The sequence below is a fragment of the Trematomus bernacchii genome, unplaced genomic scaffold (genome assembly GCF_902827165.1).
Source record: "Trematomus bernacchii unplaced genomic scaffold, fTreBer1.1, whole genome shotgun sequence".
Taxonomy (NCBI): Eukaryota; Metazoa; Chordata; class Actinopteri; order Perciformes; family Nototheniidae; genus Trematomus; species Trematomus bernacchii.
The window spans coordinates 18052401-18073074 of record NW_022988050.1 but is presented as its reverse complement, the minus strand read 5'-3'; the positions used below and the strand labels follow the sequence as shown (position 1 = coordinate 18073074).

The following is a 20674-nucleotide window of genomic DNA, read 5'->3' as shown; positions in this document are numbered from 1 at the left end:
TAAAACGGAGGTACCTGTACTTTACTTCAATGTTTCACATTATGCTACTTTATGTTTTTACTCCACTACATTTGGTGGGCAAATGGATTTAGTTATAGTTACTTTGCAGATGTAGCTGATTAATATAACATTCAAATCGACAGACATTATTATATATTATTATAAATTAAACTACCATTACTAATACATTAATACACCAACAAATAATATTATTCACTTAAATTGCTCATTTTGCATAATGCATTTTTTTTTTTTACTTTTGGTACTTAAAGTATTTTTTATGCTGATACTTTTTTTACTTTTAAGTAAATAATCTGAGTACTTCTTCCACCTCTGATAAAAACAACAACAACGCTGTTTCGGCTTGGAGCCCAAACAAGAAATAATGATGCACCAGCAGGGGGCGAACGGTTCGCAGCTGGTAACTGAACCAGAAACCGTAGAAGAAGAAGAGTATCACATGTCATGAAGAAGAAAAAAAACAAGCATGGCAAGAATCATCAGCAGCAATAGTTCCTTAACTAAACTACAGGCTTTAAATGGATTGTTTGCGATATATAAAAAACAAGGGCCGACTTCAGCAAACGTGCTGAACTCTCTCAAAGAAGTTTTACTCAGGGGTAATTCCACAGAGGTGGGAATCTGGAAATACAGGGACTGTGTGTCTGTTGAAGCTGATAGTGAAGCGGTTTGTTTTCATGTGTCTTCCAGAGGCTGGTGTCGAAAACCCAAACTCGCGGAAGAGGAAGAAGCAGAGCCTGAAGATGGGGCACGGCGGAACGCTGGACAGCAACGCGTGTGGGGTTCTGGGTAAGAGGTCGTCCCATTTACATAACAGAGTGTTGCTCCACGTGTGACTGTTGTCATTCTGCCTCTGGTTGTGTTACGGGCCGTCTCCACGGCAGCGTTAAAAAATCTTGAAACGCTTCTGCCCATTCACTTTGAATGGGGTGACGTCACTTTTTTTCGCTTTCGCCGAAATGCATTGTGTATAAGCCTCAGATACGCCCACCTCCAAGATTTTTTTTAACGCTGCCGTGGAGACGGCCCGTTACGGTCTTGGAGGTGGGCGTATCTGAGGCTTGGGGATTTTTTTGCGATCAACCAATCACATGAATCTCCCGCCCGCGACATATGAAGCCAAAAAGCCCGAAGTAAACTGGATATAAACTCCCCAAAACAGGCGAAAACATACCACTGTCTCTGCCACCTCCCTCCATGCCTGGCTCCTCCGGTTTATATCCCGGTAGGTCTGGTCATAAAGCACCGGGTGATTGATTCGCTACCGCTAATTTCTCCTCCATGTTTTGGAATATGAGGAAATGACCTGCGGTCTGTCTCTCCCAGCATACACGCCGTTTGATTGGCTAGAGCTTGAACTGTCAGATTTGCGTACACGGGATTTGATTGGCTGACGCTTCCTCCTCAGCTTCAAAAGTTGAACATTGTTCAACTTTGGATCTTGAAAATCCTGAGAATCTCCGCTCGCCTGCCCACAATGCATTTCGGCGAAAGCGAAAAAAAGTGACGTCACCCCATTCAAAGTGAATGGGCAGAAGCGTTTCAAGATTTTTTAACGCTGCCGTGGAGACGGCCCGTTACAGTCATGGTTGTAGTGGAGCACAAGAGATTTCCACCTACACTCAACATGGAAGGAAATACTGATGTACTTTGTTATATTTCTCCAAGTGCATATATATATATATATATATATATATATATATATATATATATATATATATATATATATATATATATATATATATATATATATATATATATATATATATTAGGGCTGTCAAGTTAACGCGTTTTTTTTAACGCCACTAATTATTTTAACGTGCGATTAACGCATGTGTATTTGTCCTCGGCCCGCCCCGTAGTTTCAGAGCCCAAAGGCTTGACGTTGTTGTTGTTGTTATTAGTTGGATGGTGGGAGATTCTAGCGAGAGATATGGATACAAAAAAAGGTGTTTTAAACAGCAAGCCAAGCACACAGCTGATTCTGATGCCGACAGCCCCGCTCCTGCCGCTCGCTTGCGCTTCTAAGTTTGCCGGGGAGACGCCTGGACAACAACAGCGATAGCTAAATGGGTGGCTACAGCTTAACATTGTGGAGGACGAGGGGCTGCGTTAGATCATTCGGATCGCATCCAACGTGTCGACTGCACATCACAGCGCATTATTGTGACCCACAGTGGGAACTTCAGTCTCATGCTTTGACTGTTATGAAGACAGAGGAGCGGCATTTCGCCGACAACTGTAAACAGGCTTGTCTGTTTGAGCAACTGGCTCAGTGCAAAGAAGTACACAGGGTTGGGAGAGAGTGTAAGAGAGAGAGAGAGGTTCCAGGTGGTTGTGTTGAGAATATTCAGGAGAATATTTGTCATTGTTCCAATGATAATAAACAAACATTTGCATAATGCATATTTGTCCACTCATATGTTGATAAGAGTATTAAAAACTTGAAAAATACAGATACAAAATGTGCGATTAATTTGCGATTAACTATGGACATCATGCGATTAAATATTTTAATCGACTGACAGCCCTAATATATATATATATATATATATATATATATATAACAATTTAGAAGTCTTCATTTAGGTGGCATTCCTCTTTAATAACCAATATATATATATATATATATATATATACAATTTAGAAGTCTTCATTTAGGTGGCATTCCTCTGATAGTGGAACCTATATATATATATATATATATATATATATATATATATGATAATAAACAGAGGAATATATCAGAGGAATGCCACCTAAATGAAGACTTCTAAATTGTTATTTTCATTGCCTGGACTGTTGCAATCAATATCTGTGACTATGAGCTACTCAAATTCAGAGAAGCTCAATTGGCATGACCATATCAAAGTACAGTGTACAAGGTGGTACAAAAGTTAGAAGATTAAACAACCATGTGAAGCATATTATGCAATTTGAGGAAAGGAATACGTTGAACATAACTGATGCATACCATCAACAAAGTCATATTGTTCTGATGATAATAACAATATAAATGTAATGTACTCTGTGTCCTCTATCTCATGTTTCCCAATTCAATGTCTAAGGGTCGGTTTCAGGAATTAGACTACACCTTAGTTTTGGAATAAGGAAAGAGTTCTTAATTTGAAGAGAAGTAGTTTTTGGTCCATGACTGTACTACACTCAAATACTAACATATATATATATTTTGAAGAAATTATCTTAGACTTTGAACTTGGGATGGACTTTGTAGTTGCTTTTACAGGCCAAACGTGTGGCAGATTAATACAAAATGATGATTATATTTGGTTGCTCCTCCTCCTGAATTTGGACAGTACCAGTCCCCTCTGAAAGCATGGTTGGGATGTAATAAAATAGGTAACATATTCCCAGAGCCATGACTGGTAAGGCTGTAAAATGCGTGCAACCATCAGGGTGGGTGTAGTGGAACACTGTGTCTCTGTCCCCTGCAGTGGTTGGGGTTGGGAACGGGACAAAGATGCTCACTACGATGTTGGCTGGCTCTAAGGTGAGTTCACCTACACTTATGCAAATGTTTCAAGTCAATGTATGAATTGAACAATGCTTTGAAGAGCTTCATAACACCACTGGGCAATCGTTCAGTTTAAACACACTGTGTGTTTCTATTTTGATGATTCTGTTATTATTCTACCCTAAAATCAATAAGGCTCGTGGATCTCAACATTGTTTTTAGAATAATACTTGCTTTTAAGCAACGATTTTTCATTTTTAGTTTATTATGATTCTGTTACCACAAAGAAAAACGGTATGATATGATGGTCAGGAAAAGTCCACATTTTTTAACATGGTTTTATTTAGGGATGCTCCGATCGCCAATTTTGGGGCCGATCGCCGGAATCAGTATCTGCCGATACCGATCGCCGATCCGATCGAGTGGGCGGGGCCTAAATGGAAGATTTAAACATCACTTTAAATCTTCCATTTAAAGTGATGTTTAAAACTCAGTTAATGGGGCTCATTCACTGGAGCTTCCACAAACAACAATCAACTTAATTATTACATTCAAATTATGTATATTATTCAAGTTTACATTCACTTTGGATAATACCACGGGAGAAATTAGCAAGCGCTCTCTTTTCCTCTCTCTCCCTCTCTCTCTCCCCCTCTCTCCCCCTCTCTCCCTCTCCTGACAGCCCGTCAGTATCGTCTCATGCAGCTCGCTGATCCAGTAATGTGTGAGGCCGACAGTGAAGAATAAACATATTTATAACTAGTTTAGCTTGTTCCAGAGGTAGATAAAATAGCTAAGTGTGTTAGGTCTAACTCTTGTGTGTTTCGCTCCGCTCACCGCTCCGTCACAGCGGGTGGAGCTGCAGGATTTCTGCTTCACACACACGTTGCATGCCGCTATTTTACTGTCTTTTTCGGACACCTTAAAATAATGCCAGACCGGTGAAGCCATTTTGGCGAGCTTGTTTTGCCGCGTACAGAGAAAAGTGTCATGTATTTTACGTCATGCGATCGGCCCTCGCGATCGGCATGTTTAGAGAGCACCGATCGATCGGTAGAGAGTGAGTATCGGCAGATCTCGATCGGTGACCGATCGATCGGAGCATCCCTAGTTTTATTTCATAACTTTAGAAAAAAAACTCTACTATTACCATAGGTGGGAGTAAGTCCTACATGTGCAAGTCATGAGCAAGTCTCAAGTCTTGACCTACAAGTATCAAGCAAGTCCCAAGTCACTGTGGTGAGAGTCAAGCAAGTCAAGTCAAGTCATTGCTCAGGTCAAGCAAGTCAAGTCAAGTCATACGAAATTCTGATGAATAAGCCCAGTTTCCGCATTTAAATCAGTTAAAAGACAGTGGTTATGAAAATGGATCAACCCACACTATGATCTTCATTACATACACAGTTAATCATTTGAAATCTAATTTAGACCGATGACAATCATATTAGATTAATATTAACCCTAGAACTGCAGACAATATAGCTAGGATTTAAAACTCACTTAATTGGGTTAATTTAGAAATTGCTTCAGTTTATCATCATAACAGATCAAAAAGTTCAGATTCATTTTACAATAAATCAAGGAATGATGCACTTCTACAAACAAAAACAACATAATTAAAACATTTAAACAAACTACTAAAAGTAGATGAACTACATTATTCAACAGTTTACAGTAACTTCTGATAATAACACAGGGGAAATAAACGAGGCATCTCTCTCTCTCTCTCTCCCTCTCCCTCTCCCTCTCCTGACAGCCCGTCAGTATCAGGGTTAGTCCAAATGAATCCCTTGGCGGTTCTAGTGTTCATTTACCGTTTTGTCTTCTCTTTGCAATGCTTAATCGATTTGAAACCAAGTCTAACGTAGCTTAAACTTAACGTTAGCTTTCTAGCTAACACAACACATTCACGCACCTTTCTCTGTGGGTTTTTTTGTAGTGACGAATGAAGTTGGATGTTGTGGTGGTCGTGTCACTGATCTTTATGCTGCAGACCCTGCATACCGCTGTTCTCTTCTTATTAGCGTCATCGACAACATAACCCTTGAATCCAAACTTGACTATTTTTGGAGTAACGCTAGCCGCTGCCATGTTAACTGACACTCCTGCCGTCTAGTGGGTTGCCAGGTTTGCGCGCACGGCGCTATAATCACCCAATCACATTTTTCGAAAAAACTAAACGTAATATCTCACTACAAAAACAAACGCAAATATTTAATTTTAAACAGTCAAGTCATCTGTCTCAAGCTTAAGTCAAGTCTCAAGTCATGAATACCAAGTCCAAGTCAAGTCTTTTATCAATGTTAGTCAAGCAAGTCTCAAGTCAAAAAATATGCGACTCGAGTCTGACTCGAGTCAAGTCATGTGACTCGAGTCCCCACCTCTGACTATTACTGTGAAAAGTAATTTAAACCCTACCAGATATTCATATCATTTTATATAAAGATATTATAGGTATATTATACCAAGTAAAGATAAACTGGGTTAACTAGTGCATTACCGTTTGACCTAATATGAGGTATTTAGAATGAGTAGCATGAAATGTTTAATAGTGATGTGCGCTGTTTGTTTTTCAGAAATATGTTGCTGTAGGGCAACTGGGCAAAGCAACAGACACTCTTGATGCCGCTGGCAGTGTGGTGCTGGAGAAAGACTTTGGTAAATATTGATTTTATTTATGTATAATAATTTAAAAGGAACAGTTATCCCAATTCAGCAGTCTATTGGGTTGTTATCCCCCCCCTTTTTGCACTTTTCATATAAACAGTGAAATATGTTTATAAGATTTTTGTCCACAGAACACGTAACCAGGTTGGAAGTTGAGGAGAAACTGAAAACGTTCACTGGTGACATCATGCAAGTTCCTCCACTGTGAGTGAAGCCTCCTATCTGAGAAGATGTAGTCACAGCAGTTACATTTGTACATGTTAGTGTAAACTGGGTTCAACCTGCTGATCTAATGAGCAGAAAGAAATGCCTTTCACTGTTCATATTCATGCTCCTAAAGTAATGTAGCCACCATAGACCCTTCATATTCATGCTCCTAAAGTAATGTAGCCACCATAGACCCTTCATATTCATGCTCCTAAAGTAATGTAGCCACCATAGACCCTTCATATTCATGCTCCTAAAGTAATGTAGCCACCATAGACCCTTCATATTCATGCTCCTAAAGTAATGTAGCCACCATAGACCCTTCATATTCATGCTCCTAAAGTAATGTAGCCACCATAGACCCTTCATATTCAGGTCATCCTTTGGTGGATGACCTGGGAAAAGGTGAGATTCAATCATTTACTCCTCAAGGCAAGTTTATTTATATAGCACCTTTCAACACAAGGCAATTCAAAGTGCTTTACAAAAATGAAAGACATTAAGAAAATGGCATTTCAAATCAGTCAAGATAATAAAATAAACATAAAAAAAAAATACAAGTTACAGTGCAGTGTAAGATAGGAGTATATCAATTAAAAGCAGCGGCAAATAGAAAAGTCTTCAGCCTGGATTTAAAAGTAGTAAAAGTCGGACCTGCAGGTTTCTGTTAGTTTGTTCCAGATATTTGGAGCATAATAACTGAACTTCTCCTGGTTTAGTTCTGACTCTGGGGACAGAAAGCTGACCAGCTAAAGTAATGTAGCCACCATAGACCCTTCATATTCATGCTCCTAAAGTAATGTAGACCCTAGACTATAGACCAGGGGTCTGCAACAGGCGGACCGCGGTCCGAATCCGGACCCAGACGCCGACCTATACGGACCCGGACCTATAATCAATACATTAATAGGGGATTTCAATTTTGACGGGGCGATTCTATTTTAACCGCCGCCGACAGGGGGCGAAAGAGACGAGTGAGCGACAGGGAGAGAAACATAGAAGAAGAGATGAGAGCGCGGCAGAGAGAAGCGGAGAGGAAAGTGAGTGAAGAGAATAATTAGCGATACAGGGAGAGAAGCGGAGAGGAGAGTGAACATGCGTGTTAGCGGCAGACAGGGAGAGGAAAATAATGACACATGGCGCTCTCCAAGAAGAGGAAAGTGAGAACAGAGCTTTTAACCCTGAGTGGACTCATTCATGTTCATCCTGCCCACTGGGAGCACAGAACCAGTGTGTCTCATTTGTTCAGAGACCGTGGCGCTCATTAAAAGTGCCAAAACGCCACTATGAGACAAAACACAAAGTGTTTGACCAAACATTCCCTCTCAAGTCAGAACTGAGGTCACAAAAAATAAGCAGTCTCAGAGCTAAATATGATCAGTCCACCAGGATCAAAATTAAAACTAAATATGGTTCCAGGGCAGGCTAACCGAGGCTAACCAAAGAGCACCTGCATGTGTGTATGAGAATGGCCCTGACACCATTTCAGCCCAGATCTAAACTCCTGGCAGGACAAGCTCAAGCTCAATTCTCGCACTGAATTAATAAAAAGTGAGTGAGGGACTGCAATATAAGAGGGAAAGAAAGAGAAACTTTAAAACTGTTCAATTGTTATGATGTGTAAAGACTGATATTGTTCTATAATCGGCGGAAACTGTTAAGTCATGATGTGAAACGGTTAACAAAGAAAAAGGGAAACGCAAGCTGCTGCTACACTTTATTTTATTGATCTCAAATTAAGCACTTTTAAGATGCACACATTTTCAAAAGCTATTTTATTTATTTTCTCTATTTTATTTTTAAATGCAGCCCGAGAGGAACATTACACATATCCACAGTATTTACTGTATATCTGTATAGTTCAATGTTAATTGACAATAAATATTGTTGTTTATGAATTGTACTTTCTTTATTTGATTGGCAGTCAGTTGTTGATTACATGCAGATGTTGATAAAGCTACAGTTACTTCAATATATATCACACTAATTCATAAAGCAACTTAGACATTTTGATGTTCCGGACCTTTGCATGGGGAGATTTTCTCTAACTGGACCTCGTTGAATTTTAGTTGAATACCCCTGCTATAGACCATAGACCCTTCATGAGTTTTCTTATCACTGGAGAAAACTGAACGTGAAGCAGATGTAATAAATGTTGCATTGCTGCAGAGCCTTATATGCAATACGTCATGATATACTTTATTGTCCCCGTAAGAAAAAAAGTGGGACTGTACTCTAGAGTCTGGACTACTGTCTTATAGATAAGACATAAACATATTTACACATTAATGTTGTACTAAAACAAAGACGCACCTATTGACTATGGCGACCTAGTGCACAACTCTCTCGGCCAACATTTACTTTACTTACGCAAGTATATTTTTACATTAATTTAAATTCACATACGGCATGCAAATAAATTGCCCTATTATTATTTTTTGATGTAAACAGGACTTCATTTCCTGTGTAAAATGCTGCTAAAGATATTCAAGATTCCACAGAAATATCATTTCAGATTTTGATAGGAGTAATGAGTGTTTTGAACTCTGCCTAGTCTCTAAGAATAGATGAAACCATCAGAAGAATAGATGTGAACCTATTAGAAGCCAGATTAAATTAAATAATGACTGATTTGCTCAGTCATTGTGTGACCTCTAAAGTGTGACCTCTAGAGGTCACACTTTAGATTTGTATTGTGAAACTGAATACCTCCTGCCACCAGCAGGATCCCTTCATTTAGCTACATGTAACTCTGTAAATAGTCATAAGCTTTATTTGTCCAGCACTTTTTGCAACAGAAAATAACACATTCAATTTAAGACAGAGGCTAAAACACATGATCACACATGCAGCACGTTTACATGATACAAACATCATTCCCCAAAAGTATGGGAAGCAGAAGATTAAAAACAATCAAATATAGGAAAGGACACATAACTCACTCACTCCAAGACAGAAAGAAGACACAATTAAGAAATACTATGCATTTAGAAATATAAATGCAAAACAAATGCCTGTATAAATAAATACAGATCGTTTAATTGATCAAAGTACGTTTCCAGCTCTTTCACCCTCGTATAGTTTCAGGTTAGGTGTTTTTTGGGGGGAATTTTGGGAATATTTGAAAAGCCTGCTGCAGAGGACCTTAGGGTTTGATCAGGGGTATAACCGATAGAGGACATAAAAGGATGCTAGACCATTCAGAGCTTCGTATACTAGTTGAAGGATTTTAAAATGTGTATTTGATATGTTCTAATTGCTGCTCATCCCTTCAGCATGATGTGATTTATACATTTCTGTCATCCCAGCTACTCTGCACTGAAGAGGGACGGCCAGCGCCTGTCTGCCCTGCTGATGAAGGGCCACAAGGTGGAGGCCAAACCAGCGCGGGCTGTCACCGTGTACAACCTGACCCTGCAGGAGTTCACCCCCCCGCTCTTCACCCTGGGTCAGCACACGCTCTCTTCATCTCCGCAATACTGACTTATGACTTTCTGCTATCTAATGTCATTTCCTTCTTTTTCCCTTTTTTATTTCCCACATGTTGTTTCTCTAACAGATATTGAGTGCGGTGGTGGATTTTATGTCAGAAGTTTGGTGGATGACCTGGGAAAAGGTGAGATTCAATCATTTACTCCTCAAGGCAAGTTGATTTATATAGCACCTTTCAACACAAGGCAATTCAAAGTGCTTTACAAAAATGAAAGACATTAAGAAAATGGCATTTAAACAGTCAAGATAATAAAATAAACATTAAAAAAATATACATGAATACAATTTACAGTGCAGTGTAAGATAGGAATATTTCAATTAAAAGCAGCGGCAAATAGAAAAGTCTTCAGCCTGGATTTAAAAGTAGTAAAAGTCGCATCGGACCTGCAGGTTTCTGTTGCCCCTTTCACACCAACGCGTTTTCAGCGCAGGCTCGGAGCTGGAGCCTGAAAAGTACCGTTTTTTCCTGTTCACACCGCAGCGGCGCCGCCTCTTAGCTCCGGAATCCAGTTCGTTTCCAGCTCCAAAAAATTGTCGGTCTAGAAGCAAGAGCTTCGGAGCTAAGAGGCGGCGGCGCTTACGTCTCTCTTACGTCGAGGCGTGCAGGAAACTAAACCCACCTCTCCTGAACATGGGTCGACTGAAGAGTCTCGTCATGCCTGCCTACAAGCAGTAGCGCTGAGCAAAGTGACTAGAAGGCAACCACACTTATAAAAAAAAAACACACTTTATAAAGTCAGGCAACACTAACCAGGCTTCGTGTGATTCTGTTTATTTGTACCTTACTTTGACCATCCGTTCGCTGTTATTGATCATTGTGGAGAGCAGGCAGACGTTTTGTTTGTTATTATAGCAGCTATCGGATGGAATCAATACATGGGCTGTACAGGTTGTCATGTCCGACTATCACAAGTAGAATCATAATGAAAAATACGCCGGTAAAATGGGCCTGTATAAAACGGCTTAGCAAGTAGTCAGTTTAGCTTCGGTTGCTATGCTAACATCACCCATGTTATACCAGAGAAACTTTCATAACAGCGTTGTGATGCCAAACAGCGTCAATTCAGACTGACACACATTCACTTAAGGGGAACTGGGGATATGTATCAGCTGCTTGTGTGACAGTCAGACAGTGAATACTTTAGAGCCGTGTGAGCTAACCCGGAGCTAAAGGGAGAATAAACTCCCGTGGAAGAGCAGCCACTGCAGCGGTCGGTAAATGCCGCTGAAACACATTAATAAACAATGAACCACGGCACTCTGGAGAAAAGTATAAGGTTGGAGAAGTCGTTATTTAATTTAATCTGGCTTCGTATGATTAAAAGCAACACGATCATCGACCCGACGCAGTCCCCCGTTGTTGTTGTTGTGAGCGCCGTTGGGGAGCAAATCAGCGATGTAAACGGTGACGTCATGACGCAGCACCATCCCGGCTCTGAGTGGTGTGAACAGAGCGGGAGCAGAAAAGGGAAACCGGAGCTGAACCAGAAAAGCTCTAGCTCGGAGCTAGAAAGGGAAAAACGCTGTTGTGAAAGCGGCATGGTAGTTTGTTCCAGATATTTGGAGCATCATAACTGAACTTCTCCAGGTTTAGTTCTGACTCTGGGGACAGAAAGCTGACCAGAAGACCTGAGAGTTCTGGATGGTTCATCATTTAGCAGTAGGTCAGAAATGTATTTTGGGCCTAAACCATTCGCCATAGGGAGGCGTGTGGCGCAGTGGATAGAGTGTTGGTGTTCGGATCAGGGACGCACAGGTTCAAACCCCACTGCAGTCAGCATGTCGTTGTGTCCCTGAGACACTTCACCCCAAATTGCTCCTGTGGGGATTGTCCACAGTATTGAGTATGTAAGTCGCTTTGGATAAAAGCGTCTAACAAGTGACATGTCATGTAATTCAATGCTTTATAAACCAGCAGCAATATTTTGAAATCAATTCTTTGACACACAGGAAGCCAGTGTAAAGACTTCAGAACTGGACTGATGTGATGTAGTTGACTAATCAATCAGAAACCAGCCCTGCTAACACCTGTGTCCCTGTGTGCTGCAGCTCTGTCGTCATGTGCTCATGTGAAGGAGCTAACCCGGACCAAGCAGGGCCAGTTCACCCTGGAGGAGCACGCCCTGCAGGAGGAGCAGTGGAGTCTGGAGCACATCCTGAGGGCCCTGCAGCCCTGCCCCGAGGCCCTCAGCTGAGCAGGAGCCTGTGGCCACATGGAGCATCTTCTGTCAAAAAGCAGCATGGCCGGACAATAAGGAGAGCCTACTCCTGGCGTTCCATACCAAAACAAATCACAGCGTTTATTTTAAATTGTTAATTTCACAACTGTATCTGGACAACTCATCACCGCTGTTGTATGACGGACTAGCATCGACCCGTTGGATTTTATAACGGGTTTGTGCCACAATATATTTGTTTAAAATGTTTTTTTACCATGTACTTCCACGAGAAGATTCTTGCTCTCATATTTGGAATGAAGGAGCTTCAGCGCTCAGTCTGACAGCCGCAGAGCAAGGCGACAGAAGCACAACACTCACTGGCAGCAACATCCAGGGTCTTCTCAGACCATCTGCTCAAATAAATGGGCCTTTTGGTCTTTGTAATGTCTCAAAGACACAGCCTAAAACAAGCTTCTACTGTGATGTCACCAGCTTTCTTCTGAAACGTACCGAAAATATTTTGGCGTCATACCCACTCTCCTCATTGGAAACGATTGAAATGACATTGGGCACAGGCCCAAAGTCAAGACTCACCTGCTCAGCTTCCCAGTGAAGAGAACATTCCGTTAAACCTGTGGGTGTTTTACTTAAAGAAACACTTATGTGGTGTCTGTCACTCAGCAGGGTCGTCTGCCAATCTGAACCACAAACGGAGCCTGATGCCACGGCCGATAATGGGCAAGTGATGTTGATCTCTCCTGGGGAGCAGGTGGCACCTCGCAGGAAGCCTCTACCTGAGAACGTGTGAATGCTGACTGAGTGACTGTAAATACTACAAAGTACTGTATAAATACAGACTACTTAAGGTGTTCAGCAAATGACAAATTGAGACAAACTTCATAACCAGTTGTTTTGGAACTCAATGGACTCAGAGAGGAATAACCCAGTGTAACTCCTCTCAATATAATCCTTTTTGTCTCTGAATGACACCCTATTTACATTTTAGCTTCCTTCTCTCACTTGTTTATTTCCCTCCTTGTATTATGAAGCTGCATGATGGAATCATAGTATACATACATTCCATCATTTAAAACATGTTCACAGGAACAAAAGAATCAACATACTGTTAGGGAAGATTGCTTGACACACCACAGTTTAAAATGTGTTGTCCAATGTAAAACAGGCTAACCGTGTAAAGAAATGGAGAAAGTCCTTTCACACTGGAGGATTTCTGATTTATGCTGAACAGATTTAAAATATTAGCTTATTGTCTATTCCCTTTACTAACAGAGTTTCTTCTTGCAGCCACAGTATTTTGGGATATTCTAAGATCAGCAAAACTTTATTTAACTTGATTTATATTTTTGATCTGATGGGATGTTCAGTTATGAAAAGGAACCTTTAGTAAAGCACCCGTTACCTCTTCTGTAGCACTACTGGAGAAGACACTTGAGTTAATTGTCATGCAAATAAAAACTATTTCTGTTGCTCCAAACCATTTTTTCACGGTTTGTCCAGTTTTGTTTCTAACATCCCATCTGTAAGTGCCACATCTGGAGTGGTGTGATCATACTGAATGTAGAATTATTATTTGTTTCAGCACATGCAGATTAAATTCAAATGTAAAGTGAAAACATTCTTCTTTGTTAAATTCTTTGATTTAGAAATACCAACATTTCTAACATGATTTACAATAGAGGTTGAAGCATCACTCTTATTGACGCAGGGGAACGTCTGAGGCCCCCAAAACTGCAATATCATTTAGTTCTACAGCAGCTGGAACCACGGCATGGTCAAGGCATAGAAGACATGTTCTGTGTCGGTGTCTTGTTTCATATTTCTCTCAAAATGTTTTATTTTAGTTTAACTTTCTTTGTAATATCATAAGATCAGTGTGGAGCAAAGACGGCACTATCTTTACTGGCGTCATGTCGTTTCATTGCACCCTCTTCTTCTGAATGCTTAAATGGCAGCAGTTTGTAAAGCACAGGAAGATATCCAGGCCAGGATTTATTTTGTTCTCCAGTCCAAGGACTTTGGGGGAAAGCCGTTCACCATTTGCAAGAGCACCTTCCGAACAAATTGGTAGTATCTAAGTAGTTTTGGGTTAGCTAAGTTCAGTGCATGGATATCCAGTTTCTTCACCCCCCTATTGGAATACATACAGTATATGCCCACAGTGGATGTCTCTTCACTGTCCTGTATATTTAAAGGAGATGGGAGAAAACTAAAATGGCATGTGATACTTAATTTGAATGCCTTTCTCCCCGAAGATAAATCTAGTCATATTACATATTTCTCTGAATGAACATACTGTATATATTTATGAGTTTTTTTTAAAATATGTATTTATGTACCTATTAGCTTGTCCACAGCTGGTGGATCAGGGCGGTCTGCTGCTTTCCAAAGCATCACCTGTCATGGGGAGGGTATTACACTTTCGGTATATGTCATAACTGGCAATGTTCAGAGATGCCAACCTTCTCTTGTTGTATAGAGCCAGGAAGAAGACCCTCCCAGCCTCTGTGATCTGCCAATCAGAATTGGCAGATCATGTAAACTTCCTCCTCTTCGTTTGTCTTGTTTTTCATCCCTTTGTGTTGTCTAGGTCGAGGAGTTGTCAGTGAGACTCTTGAGTCGTCCCTGGCTGTTCTTTGCCTCTCTTGGACTTTGGCAGAAACTTGCTCAGACTGGTCAAAGATGTCAGATGTTTGTGTAGTGTAATGATTAAGTACTTAAGGGCTGTGAGACCATTCCAAGACGCTGGACGACACCGACTTGTTCACTTTTTAACATCAATGATGATGTCTGTCTGAGCTCGTAGTCAAAGAGGGCAGAGAGCGCCATTCTTCTTTTGCCCCCCACCAGTAGCTGAGCAAACAAAGCCTCAAGGTCATATATGATCTTTCCATTGACCTTCACTCCTTTAGTCCTGAACTTCACCACCTTATTGGAGATGGGAGCATGAAATCCCTCAGGAAGCGATGAAAAGAACAGTGTGCTCCTGTCCTGTCTGATTTTCAATTCATCTTACACATTCACCTTTCAATCCACCACTTTGCCATCAATGATATTGTGGAGGTCAGCAGTCTCTGTGGTGAGTGGGTGGGAGTTTTCCCATCGCCCCCTCAGGATTTTAGCCCGATCCCGTCCTGATATGCCAACCTGAAATTAAATAAGCAGTGATTGATACTAAGATACATTTCAAGGGACGCATTGACAGTAAAAATTGTGGAATTCCAATAAATCTTGACTCAAATATTCTCTGTATAGTAAGTAGATGATGCATCTTGGTATCTTACGGAGCACCTGATCAACAAAACTAGCCTTCTAGTTCTCTTCTAGTCTGTAATGTTCAAGAAGTTCTGTTCGCCTAGACACTTAAGCACCCCTGTCTTTACCCTGCCACATGAACTGGAAAGTGTCACTCATAGTTTAGGCCAGGGAATGTCATAATAGGCAGAATCAACTGAACAAAACTCCTAATATTCTGTTCAAAAGTTGAAGAGTAAGGACGTGACCAGCGAAAAAAACATGACGTCCTCAAAGAGTAAGGTTATGTTAGGCATCACAGCAACATCAGGAAAATCATGGAAAAACATGACTTTAGAATTAGCATAAATTAGAAAAAAAAGTGTTGAAAGAAATTGATATTATCCAACAACTACTAACTTCTTTCAACACAGAACAACTCATATCAGATCACTACAAACTCATTTGTGATCATTTCAAGTCTTTTTTTTATTAAGTACCTTATTGTTACTATATGCCACAACCTACAGATTAAGATGGTACTGTAGGACCCGACTGACAGACATGTAATAAATGTTCAAGTATAATCATTTTATTTATTTACTTATTTATTCTCACTGCTGGAATATTTTCTGTCAAGTGTGATATTTCTATGATGAACGAATGTAATTAAATAAGAGGGGATAATAAGGTTTATGGAATGAATTGCAATAACTTAAGAAGAAAGCAGAGATATGGTTTCTTGATTGAACTTTCATTATTTGTACAACAAAACATAGAACATAAATCCCTGTACAATGTCTTAGAATAATACCGTTTTTTAATAATGCAGTCCACTGCAGAAACAAAATAATGTCTGAGATATAACCAAGCCAACACGAAATGCAGGTAGTTTTACCACAAACTTTACACGAGTACTGTGCCTGTTATTTTTACCCTGTACAGGTATAAGTATTTTTCCATTCACATTTGTCCTATAATATTTATATAAGTTAATACTTAGCATTCAAGTTGAGCAGTGACATATAACTCATTGTTTGATACGGATCTTAAGAATTGTGTTTTGCTTGCTGAGCCACGATAACAGTGTTTTCTTCCCGCTTCTTCAGAACATTGTGGTTGTGAATGCAGAACCGCTGCTCACGTTACATGCAAAACACATTTTTTTAACAAGCATTTGCATTTCTCCTTTTTTTATCGTGAATTAAACTTGTTTTTCTTGGTGCCTTCAGTCCCTCCTTTATGTTGTAGCTAAGTGTTATTTGCGTAAACTAGACCTAAATCGTCAACTACACAGTAGGCCTATCTGCAACGATAAAGTGAAATCATTAACTGTAGTTCCACAGACATGGTAGAAGTTTAACTGTCTGGAACTGTGGGATTCCCCGTGGCATTCTTGTTGTTTAAAATGAAAGGCAACGCAGTCGGCAGTTTTCTGTGGTGTTCGGTTTGCATTTGGAGCCAAGAATATAACTTTAGCCGCGGTAACATTAGCCCGTTGCTGTCACCAAGAGATAAAAATCCCTTTTTCAACGTGATTTCACATGTTTAGTTCTGTCCCAATATTACAACACTGACAAGATTAAAAACACATGTTTACATTTGGTAAGAACTCTTGGGAGTCGGGAGGGCTGATAATTTATTCCGGTAGTACTCAGACCTACTAATTGACCTAACAGAAGTTAGTCTATGGGTCCTTCTCAGGTCGACTATTTTCATTTCCTCGGTCCTCGGTATCACCGGAAGTTGATTTGTCTGCGCCATCTTGAGTAGCGTCTCATGCATGGATGTATAATAAGTAGTCAGTTTAGCTTCGGTTGCTATGCTAACATCACCCATGTTATACCAGAGAAACTTTCATAACAGCGTTGTGATGCCAAACAGCGTCAATTCAGACTGACACACATTCACTTAAAGTGGACCTATCATGCTATATTTAAATGATATATTGTAGGGCCATACCTATATAAGGTATATTTATACGTTTCTGTTTTCAAAATACCAAACAGATCATGCATTTTAGCCATGCCTCATTTCGCTCTATGTGCTGTTTGCTGTCTACGGGTCTGATTCTGCTGACCACGCCCCCCTGCAGGAGAGGGGAGACGTGCTCTGATCAGCTGCTGGGCTGTCAGAAGAGGGGGAGAAAAAGAGATCTCCGTCCTCCTGTTTTATTATATAGAGTCGTTATTCATTTGTTTTAAAGCTCAATAAATAACAAAGAAGACCTTTGACCGGCACTTTTCTAATTTTGTCCGGAAGATTGAAACTTTAATGGACATCTTGACTGGCGAAAGAAACTGAAACTGAACCTCTGCCGCACGGTCCCCTCGTTCCTTGGAAGAGGCGGAGAGGTGGGTGTTTGTCATCTGCTGGTGGACTAACCGGAGAGAATTACAGTGCTTGCCTCGACGGGGAGGGATTGCATTGAATTACAGCAGCAGGAGCAAACGCTTGCCTCGGGGAGGGAGAAAAAAAGCCACAGCGGAGAATAAACAGAAGGGTAACCATGGTAACTATGGGCGGGAAGTCTTCTTCGCTGCTTTTGTGGCAGACTACAGCGCCACTTACAGGCCTGGCATATGTACTACAGCGTCTCCAGCGCTTTCGAGCGGCAATGGCCGGCCGTGGCCCAAGCCCACATTCCCCTGATAGGTGGAGAGTTGGCCCAATAGCCGTAGCGTCACTTCTGTGACGACATAGAAGTGTTCAAATCTGGATCAGTCTGTATCAGATCCGTTGCAGCCCCTTTTTTAGAGATTTGGGTATGGAGGAAAATAGAGAGGGTTGTGTTTTCTGACACTTGGTGAGTTCCCTGGAACACCGGGGACACATATTCATGTATAAAAGACGTACAAAAGTGCATTTTGCATGATAGGTCCCCTTTAAGGGGGACTGGGGATATGTATCAGCTGCTTGTGTGACAGTCAGACAGTGAATACTTTAGAGCCGTGTGAGCTAACCCGGAGCTAACGGGAGAATAAACTCCCGTGGAAGAGCAGCCAGCACTGCAGCGGTCGGTAAATGCCGCTGAAACACATTAATAAACAATGAACCACGGCACTCTGGAGAAAAGTATAAGGTTGGAGAAGTCGTTATTTAATTTAATCTGGCTTCGTATGATTAAAAGCAACACGATCATCGATCCGACGCAGTCCCCCGTTGTTGTTGTTGTTGTGAGCGCCGTTGGGGAGCAAATCAGCGATGTAAACGGTGACGTCATGACGCAGCACCATCCCGGCTCTGAGTGGTGTGAACAGAGCGGGAGCAGAAAAGCTCTAGCTCGGAGCTAGAAAGGGAAAAGCGCTGGTGTGAAAGCCGCACTAGAGCAACACTGGGTTCTTTTTAACCAAATATCTCTCAGAGGGGCGTGGGGAGGGGCTCCATATTTTCATCTAAAGTAACAGACAGAGAATCAGCACTTTTGAAACAGGGCTGAAACAGAAGGGATTATGGGATGCTGCAATGATCTGTTTGGTGTTTCCAGCCAAACACTTCAGAGACATGTTTTGTATATATCTGAGACCTATAATATATTGATGAAAAACAGTATAATAGGGGACCTTTAAGCTAACTTAGCTGCTGCATGTTAACATAGCTAATGTTACCAACACCGTAAGCAAACCAGGATATTTTTTTTAATCAAATACAAAGAAAAACAATGGATATAAATTGCATATTTTCTTACTGAAAACAGAGAGCCTTGGATAGGCAGAAAATCCTCCCGAGCGGAAAATATGCAAAATAACCATCTCCAAGAAAATGGAGGCTTGTTGTCTGCACATGCGACAGGACAGTGTGGAATTAAATGGTATATTATTTTCAATTACTTAGACGAATGAAATTGACTTGGTATGAACAAGGACAATTAAGGTCAAGATTAATTTCGAAAGATAAGAAGGCTTCAATAACTCAACAATCTATAAAATAAAATAGATTAAAACATGTATCAATTGCAAGGGGCAACTGTTGAGTCTTTCCATGTAATAACTCCATTTATTATACAGTCTTTGTTACCTTTAAGATGTTGCATTAATACACATCTGATAAACCTTATAATGATTCATCAAGCAGTACAAAAAAGTAAAACTATTTATTTATAATATATTACAAAACTTTGTGTACAACAGTAAAACACAGCTTGATGCAACAATTTTAACAATCTAATAATGTCATATATAATAATATATCACACATGCTTTTTATACTTTCAATTAATTTTCTCTTGATAATACTGTACGTTTACTTCAGAATGTAGGACCCTTTCCTTGTAATGGAGTATTTTGACATTACTGCATTGCTTCTTTTACTAAAGAAAATGATCTGAGTACTTCCTCCTCCTCTGATCATAACCCAGTATCATATGTTGGTCCTTTAGGCCTAATGAGTACGTTTACTTTTGGTACTTTAAGTATAACTTGATGCCAATAGGCTACTTTGGAATTTTTTTCTTAAATAATAATTGTGATTCAGGACCTTTAGTTGCGATAGAGCATTTTTTACCCTTTAGTATTGCTACTTTTCCATTTTAGTAATTCTTCCACCTCTGCCCCCAAGTCCCCACCACTTTTCATTACCAAGTGATTGAAAGTGATTTCCTTACCACTTTTTTTTGTTCATAGAAATAATACTGATGTGTGTTCATAGTAGGAGACTGTGGAAAACTCCGTCCTTTCTGTGAGACTTCTTTGGATTGTTGATTGTTACATATATAGGCTGACATGGCGCCAGCTGGCGGCAGCAGAGGGGCTGAGGAGTGATCAGTCTCTGCCGGACAGGAGCCTGACGCCGGCCGGATCAATGCGCTGCAATCATTGTCTCAGTCCAAATATTAGCCGTTTGCTCTCTTCTTTCATGTCTTCAAGGCTGCTAATACCGCTGTTTGCTCTCTTAGTCCACTTTATCTAAATTACAGCCATTAGAAAGTTGGCAGTTAGCGGCGCGCGCTTTAAAGACGAATCAGATAATCGAACTATTGAGGTCCATTGAGATTTATCAGTGAGCAGCTCTGGACTTCCTCCCAACACTGAAGCGTGACTTGTGACCGTATGAAGTCGTAAAAAAATCAGCATGTGTTGTGTCCGTGGTGTAACTGTGGAACACACAAGTTATCAGTTATTGTTTAACACCCTGCGGAAACGTGTGTGAGGGCCGGTAAACATGCACTAAGTGAGCCATTAAAGCGATTTGCATTTGTAGCCATTATCATAAGTATATCACCTGATAGGTGGATTTCACAGGAAAACTCCAAACATTCAAATTGTGAGTTAATCACTCTCCTACAGCTCACCGTTAGGGATGTGGATTGCAGTTATTCTGTACTACATTGTTAGAGATAACACTCTAACTGTGTGATTAGTCAAATAACCATTTAACGCACGTTAGGCTGTGCGCAAAACCA

General features: G+C 40.5%; 1 protein-coding gene across 1 annotated transcript; it reads left to right on the top strand.

Moving 5' to 3' along the window:
- Positions 1–446: 446 nt before the first annotated feature.
- On the top strand, positions 447–13516 carry trub1 (TruB pseudouridine (psi) synthase family member 1). The gene is made up of 8 exons (XM_034119298.1): positions 447–620; positions 712–810; positions 3477–3532; positions 6073–6154; positions 6295–6367; positions 9679–9818; positions 9930–9986; positions 11912–13516. The coding sequence occupies exons 1-8, from the start codon at positions 488–490 to the stop codon at positions 12055–12057; spliced, it is 786 nt and encodes a 261-aa protein (XP_033975189.1). The 5' UTR covers positions 447–487; the 3' UTR covers positions 12058–13516.
- The last annotated feature ends 7158 nt before the right edge of the window (positions 13517–20674 follow it).